This window comes from Felis catus, chromosome A2 (genome assembly GCF_018350175.1).
Source record: "Felis catus isolate Fca126 chromosome A2, F.catus_Fca126_mat1.0, whole genome shotgun sequence".
Classification (NCBI taxonomy): domain Eukaryota; kingdom Metazoa; phylum Chordata; class Mammalia; order Carnivora; family Felidae; genus Felis; species Felis catus.
Genome location: NC_058369.1, coordinates 114668880 through 114687209, shown reverse-complemented (window position 1 = coordinate 114687209; position 18330 = coordinate 114668880). Strand labels below are relative to the sequence as shown.

Below are 18330 nucleotides of genomic sequence, written 5' to 3'. Positions count from 1 at the left end.
AACTAGTAGCCCCAGCCTATGAAAAATTAAGTTCTCTTTAGAAGATTGAACAGGTATTTGTATTCATGACATCAAAGATCTCAAGAAAAATCGAATTCTCATTCTTCGACCATCCCACTTTTTCTTTGTCATAAGAATTTGCTTTGTTAAGCAAAACAGATATGTCCAGAATATAGATGTTATAGAAGGGACAGTGCTTGAGTGTCCAGTATGACACCTTTTTTACCCTCCTGGGATCACTAGGTATTAGATATGGTGGCGAGTGAGTCTGTGATCCTTGAGGAGCATTCCTTTTGGTAGTGTCTAGGATTTGGTATCAGTGATTTCTTAAAAAAAATTTTTTTTTGATATTTATTTATTTTTGAGAGAGAGACGGAACATGAGCAGGGGAGGGGCAGAGAGAGAGGGAGACACAGAATCTGAAGCAGGCTCCAGGCTCTGAGCTGTCAGCCCAGAGCACGACATGGGGCTTGAACCCACGAACTGTGAGATCATGACCTGAGCCGAAGTTGGACACTTAACCGACTGAGACACCCAGGTGCCCCTGGTGTCAATGATTTCTAAGGAAGAAAAATTTCAAATCTAGCCCAGGAAATATTTCTGTAAGAGAAAGTTCCTGAAGTTTCCTTGCCTGACAGCAAGTATGGAACCAACTCTGGGTTGTCCCTGGGGAATATGAGCTGTGGTATCATCAGCTGACTTCTCAGGTTGGTGGAGGAAAGAGCTCCTCTTTCTACTCAAGACTCCTTCTTCTATATCTATGGGTCCTATATCTCCGTGGAGACTTCCCTTTCCTGCTTTCTCCATCTCTCTCTGTTGGCTATTCACCTTCAGCAAACAAACGATTCCCTCAATCATAATAACAAGAAACCAACCTACCTTTGATCTTATTTCCTCTTCTAGTTACTTCTCCATCCAGCTTATTTGCTTTATAGCCAAAGTTCATAACCCTCAGCACAAAACAAAAACTCTTTAACAGTATCAAATGAGGCCCTGATTAGTCTGGCCTTGGCTCTGTCTCCTGCCATTTCCCACTTCCTGGTCCTGATAACCCTGCTGCAGTTTCAGCACCACTCATTATGCATCAGAATCTCACCCTGGCTATCCCTTCTCCCAAGAAGTGGCCTCTGACAATCATAGATCAGGCTAAGAGACTCCTTTGTGTTGGTTTTTTCCATGCTCTATAATTTCATCAGACTCTAACAAAAGGTGGTCTCAGGTCCATCCTGAATGTTGTATTTCCCTCTAGTTTCTCTAAACCAAATAACACAGGGCAACTTAATATCAGCTCGGCTTTGTTGGGGGGCGATGGTGGGAAGTAGTGAACAGGCCTGTCTGACATCCCCCTACAATGGACTCTGCCCTGTTAGAATTCTGATTTGGAGATAGGTGTGTTCTCCACTCTCCTTAGGTCCCGATCTAGAATATCTCTGTTCAGTGTGAAGGTCAAAGTGTTGGGTGTGTATAAGAAACACCCAGACACAAATGAAACCCCTGGGAGGACAGGAATAGCATTTTATGGGAAATCTGGCTGAGGCCACATCTCCTGTTAGGGTCCTCTGTAATGTGCAGCATGCCTGTACTCAATACAGTGTTGGCACAGGTATGTCTGGAAGGTCATGGATAACACCTCAGCTGGCTTGGCATGTGCTAGTTACGCAGTCTCCACTTCTTGAATTACTCCAAATATTTGCACTCCAACAACCATAAAATAGACATTTCACACAATTTCCTATAGGAGCAGTGTTTTGTGTTGTGGTAGCTCTTGGGAGCCCACATATGCTATTCAGTAGTGAGACCTAGATGGATATGTCTATCCATACAACATGTGCATTTTTGAAGTTGTATCAACATGCAAATGTAAAGTGGTAGTATTTGGATACTATTTCTGTAATAGAATGCTTCCAGTTTTCCACCCTGAAATACCAGGAAACTTCTTCCAGGTAAAAATAAAGCAGGATTTTCTAACTCCAAGGTGGTGTTGGTTGCTCTTGAATCTTAAGGCACAAAATGTTTTGGTAAAATCTGGTTGAGGAATGTGGGTTCTGTCTCTTATATAGAAGATGTATGGCAAGCTTTATTTTTTTTTTAAATGTTTATTTTTTGAGAGAGGGAGAGAGAGCATGAGGAGGGGAGGGACAGAGAGACAGGGAGTGAGAGAATCCCAGGCAGGCTCCATGCTGTTAGTACAGAGTCAAACACAGTGCTCAATCTCAACAGTGAGATCATGACTGGAACTGAAATCAAGAGATAGATGCTTAACCGACTGAGCCACCTGGGCGCCCTTAGCAAGCTTTATTTTTAAACATTTTTTTAATGTTTATTTATTTTTGAGATAGAGACAGAGCATGAACGGGGGAGGGTCAGAGAGAGAGAGAGGGAGACACAGAATCTGAAGCAGGCTCCAGGCTCTGAGCTGTCGTCACAGAGCCCGACGCGGGGCTCGAACTCACAGACTGTGAGATCATGACCTGAGCCAAAGTTGGAGGCTCAACCGACTGAGCCACCCAGGCACCCCCTTTTTTTTTTAAATTTTTTGTTTTGCATGTTTATTTATTTTTGAGAGAGAGACAGAGCATGAACGGGGGAGGGTCAGAGAGAGAGGAAGACCTATTTTTAAAAAACCTAATTAAGGGAGCCTGGGTGGCTCACTTGGCTAAACATCTGACTTTGGCTCTGGTCATGATCTCATGGTTCGTGGATTCGAGCCCCAAGACTGGAGCCTGCTTTGGATTCTGAGTCTCCCTCTTTCTCTGCCCCTCCCCCACTCATACTCTCTCTCAAATAAACATAAATTAAAAAAACAAAAACCTAGTTGGAATAATCTCAAATCCATTATACTAATTTTCACGAAGGAATTCTCACTAAGGGAATTTTGGGAAGTCCTGCACAGGTACCAGTTAAATCCAAGTTGTTAGAAATTATCTTGAGCCTGACTGGTATAAAACAAATTCCATTGCCCAGATAACAGGCCCTGTGTGATCCCTCCTAAGACTCTTTATTGGAACTCAACACGGGGTGACTATTTAACCCTCAGAGCTGAGAGTTTGTGTTGGGAGACATTCTTGGGTGGAGACTTCCTCTTCTTTGCTACTGCAGGATGAATTGTGCAAATGATTGTCAAATAGTTGGCTGGGTTGGAAACTGTCACTAAGTCTACACCAATTATTTGTTAGAGGAAGATGAGGAGGTGGGGGTGATCCTCACCTTTATTGCTATTACTTCACTTAAGAGATTTTCAGAGTCACTAGATCTTTGGTATTTGAATTAAGAAAGTCATTGTTGAATTTGAATGAATAGCAGGTAACTGAAAGAATTGCTGCAGGGAGCTGGGAGAATGATAGAGCAGCTAAGGGAAAGTGTTCTTGAGTATAAGCAGGGTTCTTCAGCTGCACCGACCATAGATAACAAGCTAATACCTTGTGCAGCAGTTGTCCCAGGATGGTGATTCATAGCAGAGCCTTTCTTGAAGTTGCAGGTACTCAGTTCATTTATTCAACAGTTATATACGGAATACCTCTTAGGTACTAGGTTGTGTTCTAAGTGTTGGGGGATGTAACCATGAAGAAAACAGAAGTCTGTATTCCCATGGAGCCTATAGTCTAGTAGGGGAGGACAGACATTTCATAAATAAACAGATTTATGTGGTTAGAGGTAGAAAACTTTATGAAGATACATAAAGTAAGAAATGAGGGATATCGATATGGGTCAGGAAAGGCCTCTTCAAGAAGCTGAGAGACCTCGAGGATGTGAAGGCATATGTGAGGTGATATCTGAGGGAAGTGTTCTAGGGGAACAGTGCAAAGATTCTACAGGGTAGCCAGTGCAGAGGTCTAAGGCGGAAGCATTGAAGGCAAAGCAAGTGTGAAGAGAGGGAGAAGTGTCAGCCAATGTCAAGACTTGTGTGTTATACTGAGGGACATGGAGAGTCATTGGAGGATTTTGAGCAGAAGAGGAACATGATCTAATTTACATATTAATATGACCACTCTGTCTCCTGGGTCTGGGTAAGAGATCTGGTGCCTGGGACAACAGAGGTGGTGGTGATAGAGGTGGTAAGAAGTGGTCAAATGGGAGGTACACCTTGAAGATAGAGCCAGTGGGATTTTAGGATGCCTACAGTGTGGAGTACAAGAGAACAGGGATCAAGCCTGACTTACAGCTGGGGGGATGGGGTTGTCATTGATTAAGGTGAGGAAGATTGTAGAGAGGGCAGGGATTGGATTGGATTGGTTTGGTTTTGTTTTCGGTGGGGACTGGGTAGAATGATCATGTGTTCTGTCAGATGGTTAAAGGGACAAAGGCAGCTTTTGCTATTCCTGTGTCCTCATCTTGGCACCCTTAGATACTGCAGACCTCTAAAACTTCTGAGGACATCTGCCCACAGTAGCAGGACTCAGTACTTTCTGTTGGAGAATTACTGGGCCTGGCTTAAGTTGTTGGTAAGCAGCGACGTTGAGAAGCAGCCATGGGAATTCATAAATTTGTAGTGCGTGATGGGCCCGAGCTTCCTGCTGGCCCAAGCACTCTGGGATGGGTCTTCCTTCCTGGGGTCACTCCCTTTCTCTTTCTGTCTCCTGTCACTTGTCACTGCCATTACCTGCTGATTCTAGCCAGGGTTTCTTTGCTTCCCATCTCTAAGCACTGACAAACCACACAGAGCTTCTCTCTTCCTCTTCTGTACACTGATCGCTTTTCATAATAATGGGAAACTGTACAAGTATTACAGTCGATTATTTTCTTTATTCTCCCTTGCCCTGTTTCATTATCTGTTTTGATTTGATGTGTGGGAACTTTGTCCTCACTGGGTTGCACTAGCCTGTATTTACTAACCTGTTTTGATTTGATGTGTGAGAACTTTGTCCTCACTGGGTTGCACTAACCTGTATTTACACACGTAAAATCAGAATTTGTCTTATTTCATAAAAATACATTTGCTAGGCAAAGAGAGTCTGATATTTCTGGGCATTTTGGCATAGAGCTGGGGAGGGAACATAGTGGTGAGGAATGAGAGGAAGCGGTGAGGAAGGAGAGTGGTTAGGTGTTACCATTCCCTCTTTCTTCTTTTTTTCTTTTTTTTTCCTTTTTTTTTTTAAATTTAATTTTACCCTTCCCTCTTTCTAAGCTCTTCCACTGTTGGCCTGTTACTACCAGACCTGCTCCTAAGACCTTTCTCTGTGCCATGTCAGATGCAGGTGCCTGATGGTATGGGAGGTGGTGGGGGGATGGGGCCCATTAGCATGAAAAGAAGAGTATTTCTGAATTCTAGAGCTTTCAGTAGGCAGTGGGGTAATCCCTGGTCTGGACTCTAAGAAGAGCAGGACCAGGTCTGAGTTACAGAAAGATAATCCCAGTATCTATAGCAGATTGGGCGCAAGAGGAGAAGCCAGAGACAACAAAGTTGGCTAGAAGATAAGAAAAGTTTGTGCAAGAGAAGTAGAGGGCTTCTACTTCCCTTGTCAGTGAGGCTTAACAGGGGGGAACTGAAGGAAACAGAGGGAATGGCCACAGAGTGAGCATGGAGCTGAGTCGTGAGAGGTGCTTGTAGAACCAGTGAAGGCAAGAGGCAATAGAAGTACAATGGAAGTTATGTTGACTTCAAGGAGCCTGTAAGATCCCCAAGTGGGTGAAAATAAGGTTCCTGGAATTGCTTCCCACTGCCCCTTGGAAGGCAGATGATAAAAAAAAGGTGAGCTCACACGAGGTACAGGGGCTGGAGAAAGACTTGGGAGCTCTGGTTACAAATTGTGGTGTTGTGGTGATAACAATGGGATTAGGGCTGCAGGACACTTCCTGGGAGGTCATCTATCTGTCTTTCTTACACATATTTCCCACACATATTTCTTAAACAATTTTTGTCGGGGGCCCCCGGGTGGCTCAGTTAGTTAAGTGTCTGACTTTTGGTCACAGCTCAGGTCATGATCTCACGATCTGTGAGTTTAAGTCCCGCATCGGGCTCTGCCCTGACAACGCAGAGCCTGTTTTGGATTCTCTGTCTCCCTCTCTCTCTCTCTCTCTCTGCCTCTCTCTCTTTCTTTCTTTCTCAAAAATAAATAAATAGACATTAAAAAACAAACAAACAAACAAACCTCATTTTGCCAAGGTATGTTTTGTGCTGGAAGAATGACGATAGGTAGTTCTGCTCCTGAACAGGGACTTGATTATTTGTCAATAAGCCGGCAATGGCTCAGCCATTACTCATGAAGCAGCCATTATCAGTCACACACATAAGAACTTGCCTTGGAATTTTGAGTTCCTTTCAGCAGTTTGTTGAAAACACCTTCATGACGGAATCTGTGCTGGTGCAAAATACCTCATGCCTGTGAACTAATCATTGAGCTATGTGCTGGGGTCTGAGAAACGTGAGCTGGCATGACCAGCCCCTGCTTCACTGCAGGTGTAGACGGGTGCCGAAACCCTTGCTTGGTGCTCTTGTGCCCAGTGCGTTTGGCTCTTAATTTCCTGTCACATATGTTCAGTCACCTCAGCGTAATCATAGAAGCCTGGTTTGTTGGCTTAGGTTATAAAGGGTTACGAGTCTCTTCTCAGTATAACTTCGTGTATGTGGAAACCTTGTGAATAGATCATTTTAATAATGGAGTTCATTGTTCCAGGTATTCATTATCAGGGTAACTTGCTTTTTTGGGAGTAAGGGAAGTTAGAATGCTCAGTTCCCACTGTTTTTAGTAGGCAGGTTATTAGCTAACATTTCAAACACTTTGCAGCACAGGTAATTAAGTTACTTGACAACATCAACACCGCTTCGTACCTGTATCATGCAGTTCTTGTAAAGGTGGTAGTTTTTCATTCACTGCTCTGATTTAGAGGGTTGTTTTGGTTTTTTTTTTTTTCCCTGTAAAAGGTTTTAAAAACGTAGAAACAGGAAGCCAATGCCAGAATTGATCCGACTCGCTTTTCCCTTCTTAAAGAGCTTCTCCTTAGCCCTCCTGCCCTGCGAGGCAAGTGCTTAGGCTGGCCCACTGCCGTTTTCAAGATTGAAATCAATCATTGGATTGCCGTTCTGATAACACTGCCCTGCAGGGCAATTACCACCAATCCCTCCAAATCCACAGAACGTGGTGAAAGGGATTGCTGTGGAAATAGATCTGGGAGACAATTACATATATTCAGTTGGCATTAATTTTTTTCTTTGACCAAACAGGAAGAAAAAATTTCATTTTATAAAGTTTGCTTTAAGTAGGTAATTATAGTACACCTGAAACTGGCGTAATATTGTGTCAAATATACTTCAATTAAAAAAGGAGTAGGTAATTTTATATGTTAGTATATACATTTATGTGGTGAAAATGTTTTCACAAATTACCTTGCAAAGGTGATTTTCCTAAACAAACTGATCTTATACTATATCATATGTTGTATGTCTCTTTAGTTATTTACATATGCATATTTTTCTTGGCTTCTCAACTGGGCTTGAGTATATTAAAAAGGAGTGCCGTACTTCTGTTGCTATTGTATTCCACATAATTCCTGTCACAGTATTAGGTCTGTAATAGACCATTTCAAAACAAATCTGTTTTGGGTGAAACTCAAATGTAGTGGGAAATGCATGTTTCAGATTTTCAAAATCTGGATTTAGACTAGGAGGGAACTTCAGTACCTAACCACCTCCCATTCACATCTGCATATGCTTCGTGCATGCCTACATTTGTAAATCTATCATGTCAGGACTATTCTGTGATACCATTAGGAAACACATACTCTATCCTCGGGGTTTAATTGGTATATTATAAAGAGGTTCTTGCTAATTGAGTTTGAAGGAACAGTTGGGCTGCAACAGAGTTGTGTCCCCGGGCATTATTGACACCACCTTATTTGCATGGGTACTTTCGCTAATGTATTATACAATAATGTCCTTATTTGTCATGTGTTCTCCATAACTTGGTAGATAAATTTGAGTTTAGAGTAAATTGTTCTTGGTTTTTCACAGGTCTCATCAGAAAATTGAAGACTCAGAAGAAAGCAGTGATGAAATTCTTGCTCGTCTAACGTCTGCGGTAAGGCCTTGCAGTTTCCCTGCCTAAGGGTGCAGAAAATAATGAGGGCCAGGGTCCTCAAAGGGAGGCAGTTTGGGTAGTAGTGCAGAAAGACACTTGCTCTGTGGTTGCACATCGATGTGGGAGGCCCACATCAAGGCAAAAGGAGACATGACTTTGACTTGCTACCCTCAATGCAACTTCTCCAGCAAGATCATACATATTCCTAGTGGAAAGTTCCTGGAACCTTAGTGGAGGCGTGATAGTTGATTTTTAAAATACAGTATGACTTAACCTAGGGAATGTTGTGACCTGTTGCACAAAGGAGAAAAGACGACAGGTTTCATTAGAAAAAAAAAAAAAAAGAATTACCTCAGCCAACAAAAGGTTGGTTTCTAATGTACTAGGTTGCAACATTTTCATTGTTCTCTAAAGCCACTAATCAGAGTGGGTAATTGGCTTGTTAGTTGAAGAAAAGGTCATGCATGCCCTTCTTAACACAAAAAGCAAGCTGTGGTTGCTGATCACTGAGTCCTAGTTTTTGACAGGCTCTAGTAATCCTATCTGTTAAAGTCTTTATCCATTGGTTTGGCTTTCTGGAAATTTTTCTAGCCTTCCCAAAGATTCTCTAGTTGTGCTTTAACTGCATTATTGAAATGGTAATTGCCGAAAATTATGCTGGATTATGTACATGGATGAAACTGATCTTTCACAGAGTTTTATACACCAGGCCTTAGCATCTATGCACACAGCCTGCAAGTTGAAAGTTGCCTTTCCTACTGTTCTGGAATATAGCTTAAAAAAGTAGTTTTTGACTAAATACAGTGATTGGTAGTGTAAAAACTTCATGTGAAATGGAATCTTGAAGCATGTTAAAAAGATTTAACATGACCTTTGCCGTTTTTTATTTAAAATTTCTTTATTGAGGTATAATTGACAGACAATGTTACATTAGTTTCAGGTGTATAACCTAATGATTTGATATTTGTATACATATATTGAAAAATGATCACCACAATAAGTCTAGTTAACATCCATCACCATCTATAGTGACAGAATATTTTTTTGTGTGTTGTGGACTTTTAAGATTTGCTCTCTTAGCAACTGTTCATATATCCAGTAGTCACCATGCTGTATAGTACATCCCATGACATATTTATTTTATAACTGGAAGTTTGTACCTTTTTGTTTTTTAAGTTTATTTTGAGAGAGAGCGTGAGCAGGGGTAAGACAGAGAGAGAGGGAGAGAGAGAATCCCAAGCAGGCTCTGCCTTGTCAACACAGAGCCTGATGTGGGGCGCAAACTCACAAACCACAAGATCATGACCTGAGCTGAAACCAAGTGTCAGATGCTTAAGTGGCTGAGCCATCCAGGTGCCCTGGAAATTTGTACCTTTTGACTCCCTTTACCTGTTGTTCCCACCCCCGAATTTCTCACCTCTAGCAACCACCAATCTGTTCTATGTATCTATTTTTGTTGTTGCTGTTATTGTTTTTCGATTACACATATATGTGAGATCCCATGCTATTTCTCTTTATCTGATTGATTTCACTTAGTAAAATGCTTCAAGTTCCATCCATGTTGTCACAGATGGCAAGATCTCATTCTTTTTTATGGCAAAGCAGTATTCCATTGCATGTAGATACCACATCTATTTTAGCCATTCATCCATCAGTGGGCACGTAAGTTATTTCCGTATCTTGGCTATTGTAAATAATGCTGCAGTGAACTTAGGGGTGCACATATCTTTTAGTGTTTTTGTGTTCTCTGGATAAATACCCAGAAATGGAATTGTTGGATCATATGGTAGTTCTATTTTTAATCTTTTGAGGTACCTCCATACTGTTTTCCAAAGTGGCTATGCCAGTTTACATTCCCATGAGCAGTGCACAACAGTGCCCTATTCTCTATATCCTCTCAACATTTGTTATTTCTTGGTTTTGTTTTGTTTTGTTTTGTTTTTTTGATGATAGCTGTTCTGAGAGGTATGAGGTAATATCTCACTGTGGTTTTGATTTGCATTTCCCTGACGATTAGTGACGTTGAGCATCTTTTCAGTTACCTGTTGACCATCTGTTTGTCTTACTATTCAGGTCTTCTGCCCACTTTTAGTTGGATTGTTTGGTTTTTTGCTGTTGAGATGTATGAGTTCTTAATATATTTTGGTAGATATGTGACTTATAAATATTTATCAGATATATGACTGTAAATATTTTCTCCTATTCAGTAAGTTGCCTTTTCATTTTGTTGGTTTCCCTTCGCTATGCAGAAGGTTTTTAATTTAACAGTTCCACTTAATGATTTTTGCTTTTGTTGCTTTTGCTTTTGGTATTATATCCAAAAAACCATTGCCAATACCAATGTCAAGGGAGTTACTGCCTATATTTTCTTCTAGGAATTTTATGGTGTTTCAGGTCTTACAGTCAAGTCTTTAATCTGTTTTGAATTGAATTTTGTGTATGATGTAAGAAAGTGATCTAGTTTCTTTTGCATGCAGCTGTCTAGTATTTCCAGCACCATTTATTGAGGAGATCATCCTTTCTTCATTGTATATTCTTTGTTGTACATTAATTGACCACATATGGATTGGTTTATTTAAGCTCTTTATTCTCTTCGTTTGATCTGTGTGTCTGTTTTTATGCCAGTACCATAGTGTTTTGATTACTATAGCTTTGTCAATAGTTTGAAAGCAGGGAGCATGATGACTCGAGGTTTGTTCTTCTTTCTCAAGATTGCTTTGGCTTTTTAGGGTCTTCTGTGGTTTCATAGAAATTTCAGAATTGTTTGTTCTTATTTCTGTGAAAAATACCATTGGAATTTTGACAGGGATTACACTGAATCTGTAGATTATGCAGTTTAAAATATTGACCAAAGAAGAGTGCCTGTTGTGTGCAAAATCATTATAGCCATCTGTTTAAAAAGCACTCACTATGGACCAGATACTGTGTCAAACATTGTGTTTGTTTGTACATACACATACATACACATTCTGTTCAACTTCACAACAACCCTATGAAGTAGGTGGCATTATCCCTGTTGTATAGATAGGAAAGCTTGTAGTGGTTAAGTAACTTGCCCAAGGTCACTCACTTAAAAAGGAGCAAAGCCAGGATCTAAAGTTGGAATTTTCTACTTCCTAGTTATGTTTTCTTAACTACTATGCCTCATTTTCTTGGTAATGTAATATATTATTGGGATAGTTGCAGAAGCAGCAAAGATATGTAAGATGTTTCCTACAGCCATACCAGGAAGACAAACACAGAGTTAAGGTACAAAGCAGTTGGCATTTGAGTACTGAATAGAGTGGTGTATAGATAGTAGATTCAAGAACAGTAACAGAAAACTTCATTGATGAGACTTGAACTACCATTGAAGACAGTCAGGGTTTGAACATGTGGTAATTAGGAAGATGTATACTCTAGCAGTGGGGTTTATTGTGTGCAGGTGGAGGGATGAGAAAGTAGAAAGGGAGAATACTGAGACGCCAACTGACTGGAGAAGAAAGTCCCAGCTAAGAAAAGTGAAAGACATTTTGAACAACAGATTAGCATTATGGAATAGAGATTTAAGAAAAAAGAAAGATGACAGACACCTGTCTCAGTTGATAGAACATGAGACTCTTGATCTCAAAGTTGTGAGATCAAGCCCCCAGGTTGGGTGTAGAGCTTACTTTAAAGAAAAAAAAAAAAAAAAAGAAAAGAGATGAGTTGAAGAGGGGAGACTGAAAGGCTGACAAAAACCTACTTTATTATGGTATTTGTGGGAACTGAAAGAAAAATGAGTTCAAAAGCAACCACAGAGAATTTTTAAAAAATCAGTAGGACTAGGTGAAGGTGGAAGAGGAGTCAGAATGAATGGAAAAGTGATGATAATCGTAGGAATTGAGTAAAATACTTGGAAGGAAACATACAGAATTTGGACATACTGAGTTTGAGGACATAGAAATATAAAATATATAAATACTCAAGAAATACCTGGACATGTGAATCTGGAGCTTAGAGAGGTTGAGGCTAAAGTTACAAGAACCAGTCACAGAGAGGTTGTCATTTGAAGAGCAGGGTGGGAGGTAGGGTCTTGGGGAGCATCCACGATAAGTAGGAAGATGAGAGGACTATGAGAGAGAAATAACTGAATGGTTTATACCATGAAAATAAAATTCAAGGATGCCTCTCAGGGGTGCCTTGGTGGCAGTCGGTTAAGTCTCCCACTTCAACCCAGGTCACGATCTGAGTGTGAGCCCCACATTGGGCTCTGTGCTGACAGCTTAGAGCCTGGAGCCTGCTTCAGATTCTGTGTCTCCATCTCTCTCTGCCCCTCCCCAGCTTGTGTTCTGTCTCTCTCCCACTCAAAAATAAATAAACATTAAAAAATTTTTTTTAAAAAGAGAGCCTCTGAAAAGGTGGGATAGACAGCAAAGCATTTACTAAATATTTGGTTGAAGTGATCTTACTGGAATAATCTCCAAGCTAAAAGATTGAATGGATTGAGGTAAGGTATAGGTGTAGTGGTAATTAGCGATGAGAATAAAGGACAGAGAAGAAAATTTCATCTCTTTAAATCCATGGGTCATTGGTCTAGGATAGTGAAAATATCATTGAACTGAAATTGAGGACCTTGATTCTTAATTCTTCCAACAATGTGTCATTGGTTAAGTGGTTGGACTGGACCATATCTAAGTTCTAAAAGTCCTCCATGCATTGTATAAGCCTTTATGAAGGAACCATTGTGCCTCATGTCTTCACAATGTAGTCATTCCTATTGTCAGTGGTATCAAAACTTTGTTACATAGGTACAGACACCATGTAGGAAGGAGAATATTTATGCACATCAGTTCTCATCCACCATAACCCCCAAACACATTAAAGAGCAAAAGTGACACGCAATGTGGAATTGTTAATATGCTCTTCAAGGGTTTGTGTCTGGGGGTATTACAAAGGGGGTGGTAATCTCCAGCAGTACAATTTTCTATGCTGTTTTATTCTCTTGTTATCAAACTTGAGAGCTTTGTATATGTGGTCTTATAAGAAATCGTTCATTTCTTGGGGCGCCTGGGTGGTGCAGTCGGTTAAGCGTCCGACTTCAGCCAGGTCATGATCTCACGGTCTGTGAGTTCGAGCCCCGCGTCAGGCTCTGGGCTGATGGCTCAGAGCCTGGAGCCTGCTTCCGATTCTGTGTCTCCCTCTCTCTTTGCCCCTCCCCCATTCATGCTCTCTCTCTCTCTGTCCCAAAAATAAATAAAAGTTGGGAAAAAAAAAAAAAGAAATCGTTCATTTCTTTAACCCCAGTAGTTTATTATTCCACCTTCGGTTCATCAAGGGAAAGGTCCCGTCCTCTAAAAAAAACAATACCTACCCTGATATTCTACCCTGGAAGAAAATCTCACAAGTCAGTTTTTATATTAAAGGTACATAAGAAGACAGTGCATATGTAGAAATAAAATTGTCATGATGACTCAGTCAGATTTACAGTTGTTAAATTTACATAAACATGAATGATAAAAATGTTCTAGCCATGTTTCTGGTGATTTTCAGGAAAGAGCTACTCTCCCAAGTACCTAACATCCCAAAACCTTAACAGTAAGACTCTGTAAGAGGTTTTCAGTTGAGGGGAAAAGAACATGGCTCGAGTAGACTCCTTGCATTATAGAATGTCTCCAGAAACACTCTGGGCATTATTATCGGGAAAGAGTTTCCCTGTTTGTACATATGGTTTTTGCCTCAGCACCTTAGCTGCTTTTCTGATATCTTCTGACCCTACAAACTTTGATAACTTGAAAACCTTTTCTTTCTCATTTACTGTGAGTCTCTGTTGGTTTGATAAAGCTGAACAACTAAAAAGAGCCCTTGAATTACAACCTACCTGCTCCTATCCTTGAAGTTCTCAGCATTATGTTATTTTATTTTTAAACGTGAATTCTAACAGTGTTCATGACAAAAGCATTCAGAATTGATGATACAGCTTTTATGTTTTTGTTACAATCCAGGGTAAACTAAATGTAGGGGAGAATTTATAGTGAATTAAGTATGGGTGTGAAAGCCATAGTTCTTAGGATGTAAATTTATGAAGTAAGCTAAATTTTGAGAAGAACCAAGAGTACTTGGAAACGTTCAAAGACAGGAAATGGAAACATGAGCATCCTTGAGTAAGAGATAAAGCTGATTCTAGGCTTCTATTCTCTTACTTAAGACCAACATCCAAAACAAACCCTACTAGGCTGTTTCTCTTTCTTTAGAATAATTTCCATGATGGAAATTGTAGAGATAAGAAAACACAAATTGAGTGAAATTTGTGATTTTTGTTCACACAGTCTAATTGTCAAGCCACTGAAGTAATGCAAGTTAGGCTAGGTTGTGAATTATGTATATTAGATGCCTGTTTGGTGGTATGGTTACATTAGTGGCGCTTACAAAAGGAGAGGGGGCATGTGGTGTGGTACTCTGTGCTGCTTGGTCCTGAAGTCAGCCATCACTTAGATGGTGAAAAAGAACAGGGTTGAGTGTCTGCAATAAAACATTAACCTGGTAGTGGTAGTGATGGAGGGTTTGTGGCCATGTCTTGAGAGATGAATTAAAATTACAAATCAAGTGTTGCAAGTTTAGGAAGAGAGATCAAAGAGGAGAAGGACAAAATCTAAAACTCTGGGACTGTTAACTAGACACTCTTACTACCTTGTATTCCTTCTCAGAGCTGATTTCGTTTATCATTCTTACCAGTTTAGATGGTTTCTCTGTATGTTTCTACTCTATCCATTTGTTCATTTTCTTCAGTTCATCCAACTTTATCCTAAAAGCTCTGCATATGATGCTTTTTTTTTTTTTTTTTTTGGAGAGAGAGGAGAGAGAATGAGCATATGTGCATGAGTAGGGGAGGGACAGAGGGAGAGAGAACCTTAAGCAGACTTCCTGACATGGTGCTCAATCTCACAACAGTGAGATCATGACCTCAGCTAAAATCAAGAGTTGAGGCCTTTAAGCACTGACCTACCCAGGCACCCCTACATATGATGCTTTTAATGGAATTTATAAATCCCTTCTCATAGGGTCTTCAGGTACAGTATCATTCTCTGAGAAATACCACTGAGCTGAAAAAAAAAAAAAAATCTCACCAACCAAACCCAAATTATAAATGGAGTGTCTGCTAAAAGTTCTAGAAGACCTTGAAGTGAATGAAGCGCCCCCCCCACCCCCCGCCCTCCAAGCAAAAATTCATGCTAGGATATATAATGTTGGGTGAAAGTTTAGAGAAAAAGAAACCTGCTATGAACTTTCTTTTTACAGGAACAAAAAACATGGTTTTAACTGACTGCTTGTCACTGTCACGAAAACATTTTTCCCTGCTCAGTGTCCAGAAGTTGTGACTTAACGCCATCAGTTTTCACAACATCTGTGAACTTGTTCTCACATGATTTCTAGCATTCTTTGTAGTTTAAGTCTTGTTTTCACTTTTTATCCATTTTGGATCCTGCTTTCTAGGTAGAACAGACCTAGTTGAGTCTCATTCACTAAGACCTGCACCTAACTTGGGCCTTTGTCTGATTCTTCTCCCAGTTTGTCTTTTCCTTAGAGTTCTTGGGAAATACTTGTTATGGAGGTACAAGGAACTGGGTCTTAATGAACAGGCAGTTGTCCTGTATCATCAAGTACACAATGCAACTCAAGGATGCAAACTTTTCGAGATGTTCTGCTGGCTCTTTCCTTCCTTTGCTGTTGCCTATTCTTATGTTCTACTTTTGCACATTTGGATCTCCTCTCCTTTGCTATGTCCAGTCTTTCAACCTGAAGCGTCAGTCTTTTTCTATAAGGATGTGCCTTTCACAGGCTTTGGGAAGCACGTGATGTGGTTAGGATTCCTTCTGTTCATACTTGAATCTGCACGTTGGGTTTGGTCCATTGGAGAAATTCCCTTTTAAACAGTAGTGTCTGAAGATAACAGTGACAACTTTTTCAATTGGAAACTTTAAAAATGGTACCAGTTGAGGGAGCAGAAGTAGCACGGGATCTGGGTTTTGAGGAGTCTTTAGAAACTTGAATTTTGGAGATCTACTTAAGAGACTGTTGCCAAGTTAACAAGGTTTGGGAATAATCTTAGGCTAGTGAGAGTGGGGAGATTAAGTCACATTTAATACATGATAAACACAATCCAGTGATGATTTTTACCATATTTAGAAATAGATTTTTTTAAACACTCAAATGCTAGCTTCCATTCACCCTTTTTTCCTGGCTATCTGCCTCTTCCTTTCTGGGGATGGAGAAATGGAGTGTAGTTAATCTCCCTTTTCTTAGTCTATCAGGGACTTGAGCGGGCGTGTTTGCTCACAGAATAAAAAGTAAGTTAATCCCCCCGGGAATGACTAACGTTCTGTCTGGCTGCTACAGGATCATGAACATCTTGTTACCTTATATTTCTTATCTGTAGGGAACATAAAATTCCTATTTGGAATCATTACCTTGGCTCCAATGTTTCCAGGGGTTTAAGAGTTACCGTGTGATTTGGGGAAAAGCCAAGTAGATTGAATTTTGAGAAAAAGTGTCAAATGAGGCCCTAGAAGGCAGACCTGATTTCAAATAACATCAAAAAGGCACCAGAGGAATTATAGCACATATCTGGCATGGTATTTTCATTGTTCTTGTCATTTACAAGAAGCCGAGGGACTTGTTAGTACCTTCCCTCACTGTTCTTTAGAACTACCCTCATCAGCTAGAGTGTCCAAAGGGCCTTGGGCTGTGGATGGTAGGTCTCTCGGATCACTTGGACACCTAGTAAAGCTCCTTCCGTTTTCCTCAGGTAGGATCTCAGTGACATTTCACTAACCCATGACTGTCAATATTTTTTTAAGATTTTTTTTAAAGTTTATTTATTCACTTTGGGAGAGACAGCACATGTGGGGGAGGGGCAGAGAGAGAGAAGGAGAGAGGATCCCAGGCAGGCTTTGCACCGTCACTGCAAAGCCTGATGTGGGATTTGAACTCACCAACAGTGAGATCATGACCTGAGGTGATGACGGACTCTTAAGCGACTGACCACCCAGGTGCCCCCATGACTCAATATTTGAACAGATAGCCAAATGATAGATTCCTATCCTATGTCAATAAAAAATGCTTATGTGTTTTATATCTATTGCATATCAGAATGGTTTTCTTCATCCTGGGAATAAATCCCTAAATGCCACATGTACACACACACACACACACACACACACACACACACACACACACCAACTTTTAACGTTAATTACTAAGTTATCTCTGTTTCCAAAGAAACCATCTGTGCATACTCAGATTATATGGTACTCTCATTTAACACTAGCCTTGAGAATTTGGTTTTGATAAGCAGCATAATACATGCTGTTTCACCTATCGAAATGATGCCAGTGAGGGAACATTGATTTAAAAGCATTTGTTCAGAAAGTGTGAGTGTATAGAACCCATTCAAGAATAAAAGAGGTCTCAACAAATCCCTGTGAATAGGAGTAAAGTGTGTGTGTTTGTATGTGTGTGCATGTGTGTATTCATGTATATTATGGTATTGGGGTATCTCTTGCCAAGATGAATGAAATCATTTTGATATGCAAAACACACAGAAGACATTTTTAATTGACAAGGAATAGAAATACACTATTCAGCTATCGATTTGTATATTGACACTCGTGTTTGTAAAGTGTTACTGTGAAAACTTATCTGAGGGAAGCTGAAAGAGTTTTAAAAGAATGATCCATGAACATTTCGTCTTGGACTGCAACTTCATGCATTTGTTTAAAATAGAACTTCTTATAGCTGCTTACATGAAATGTAGTTTTGCATCCTTAAGGCAATGTAATAGCTTCTTATAATATGTCCATACATGCAGCAGGACAAGGAGACATACAAAAAAAAGGAAAATTACTTGAGTTTTTGGTGGTGATGGAATAAGGTAGATTTTAACTTAATTTCTGTTATATTGTTGTAGAACTTAGTATATAATGAAAGTTTATGTGAATACTGGGTAGAAATCACGTGAGTTCCACTCTTATGTTTGTAAGTATCAAAATGATGGTAAAGCCGGTAGTGAGTTGTCATTACTGTGGGTTATGTTTGCAGTTCTTTTTATTTATCTGACACTTGGATTGTTTGGTTTGAACATAAAGACTTCGCAATTGAAAGTAATTTCAGAATAGAAAACATTTCTGTAATGAAACTACTCACTAGTAACTCATTATTAACTTAAGTGTTTATTACTTCCTAGGTTATTTTTCTTGTGTGTATACTTTTTTATGAAAAAAAGAGAGACTCTTTTATTTTGTGATCTGTACTTTTTACAGAGTATGTTTTCAGTGCTGAAAAGCTGCTCCTATGGCAT

The 18330-nt window shown here is 40.0% G+C and overlaps 1 protein-coding gene across 2 annotated transcripts in view; it reads left to right on the top strand.

The window, feature by feature from the left end:
* The window catches only part of RAPGEF5 (Rap guanine nucleotide exchange factor 5), a 226731-nt gene that overhangs the window by 55570 nt on the left and 152831 nt on the right, over window positions 1-18330 (top strand). For both annotated transcript variants that reach the window (XM_023250436.2, XM_023250437.2), the window contains exon 6: window positions 7949-8015. In XM_023250436.2, the coding sequence (XP_023106204.2) occupies window positions 7949-8015 (67 nt within the window). The remainder of the gene's footprint in view (window positions 1-7948; window positions 8016-18330) is intronic.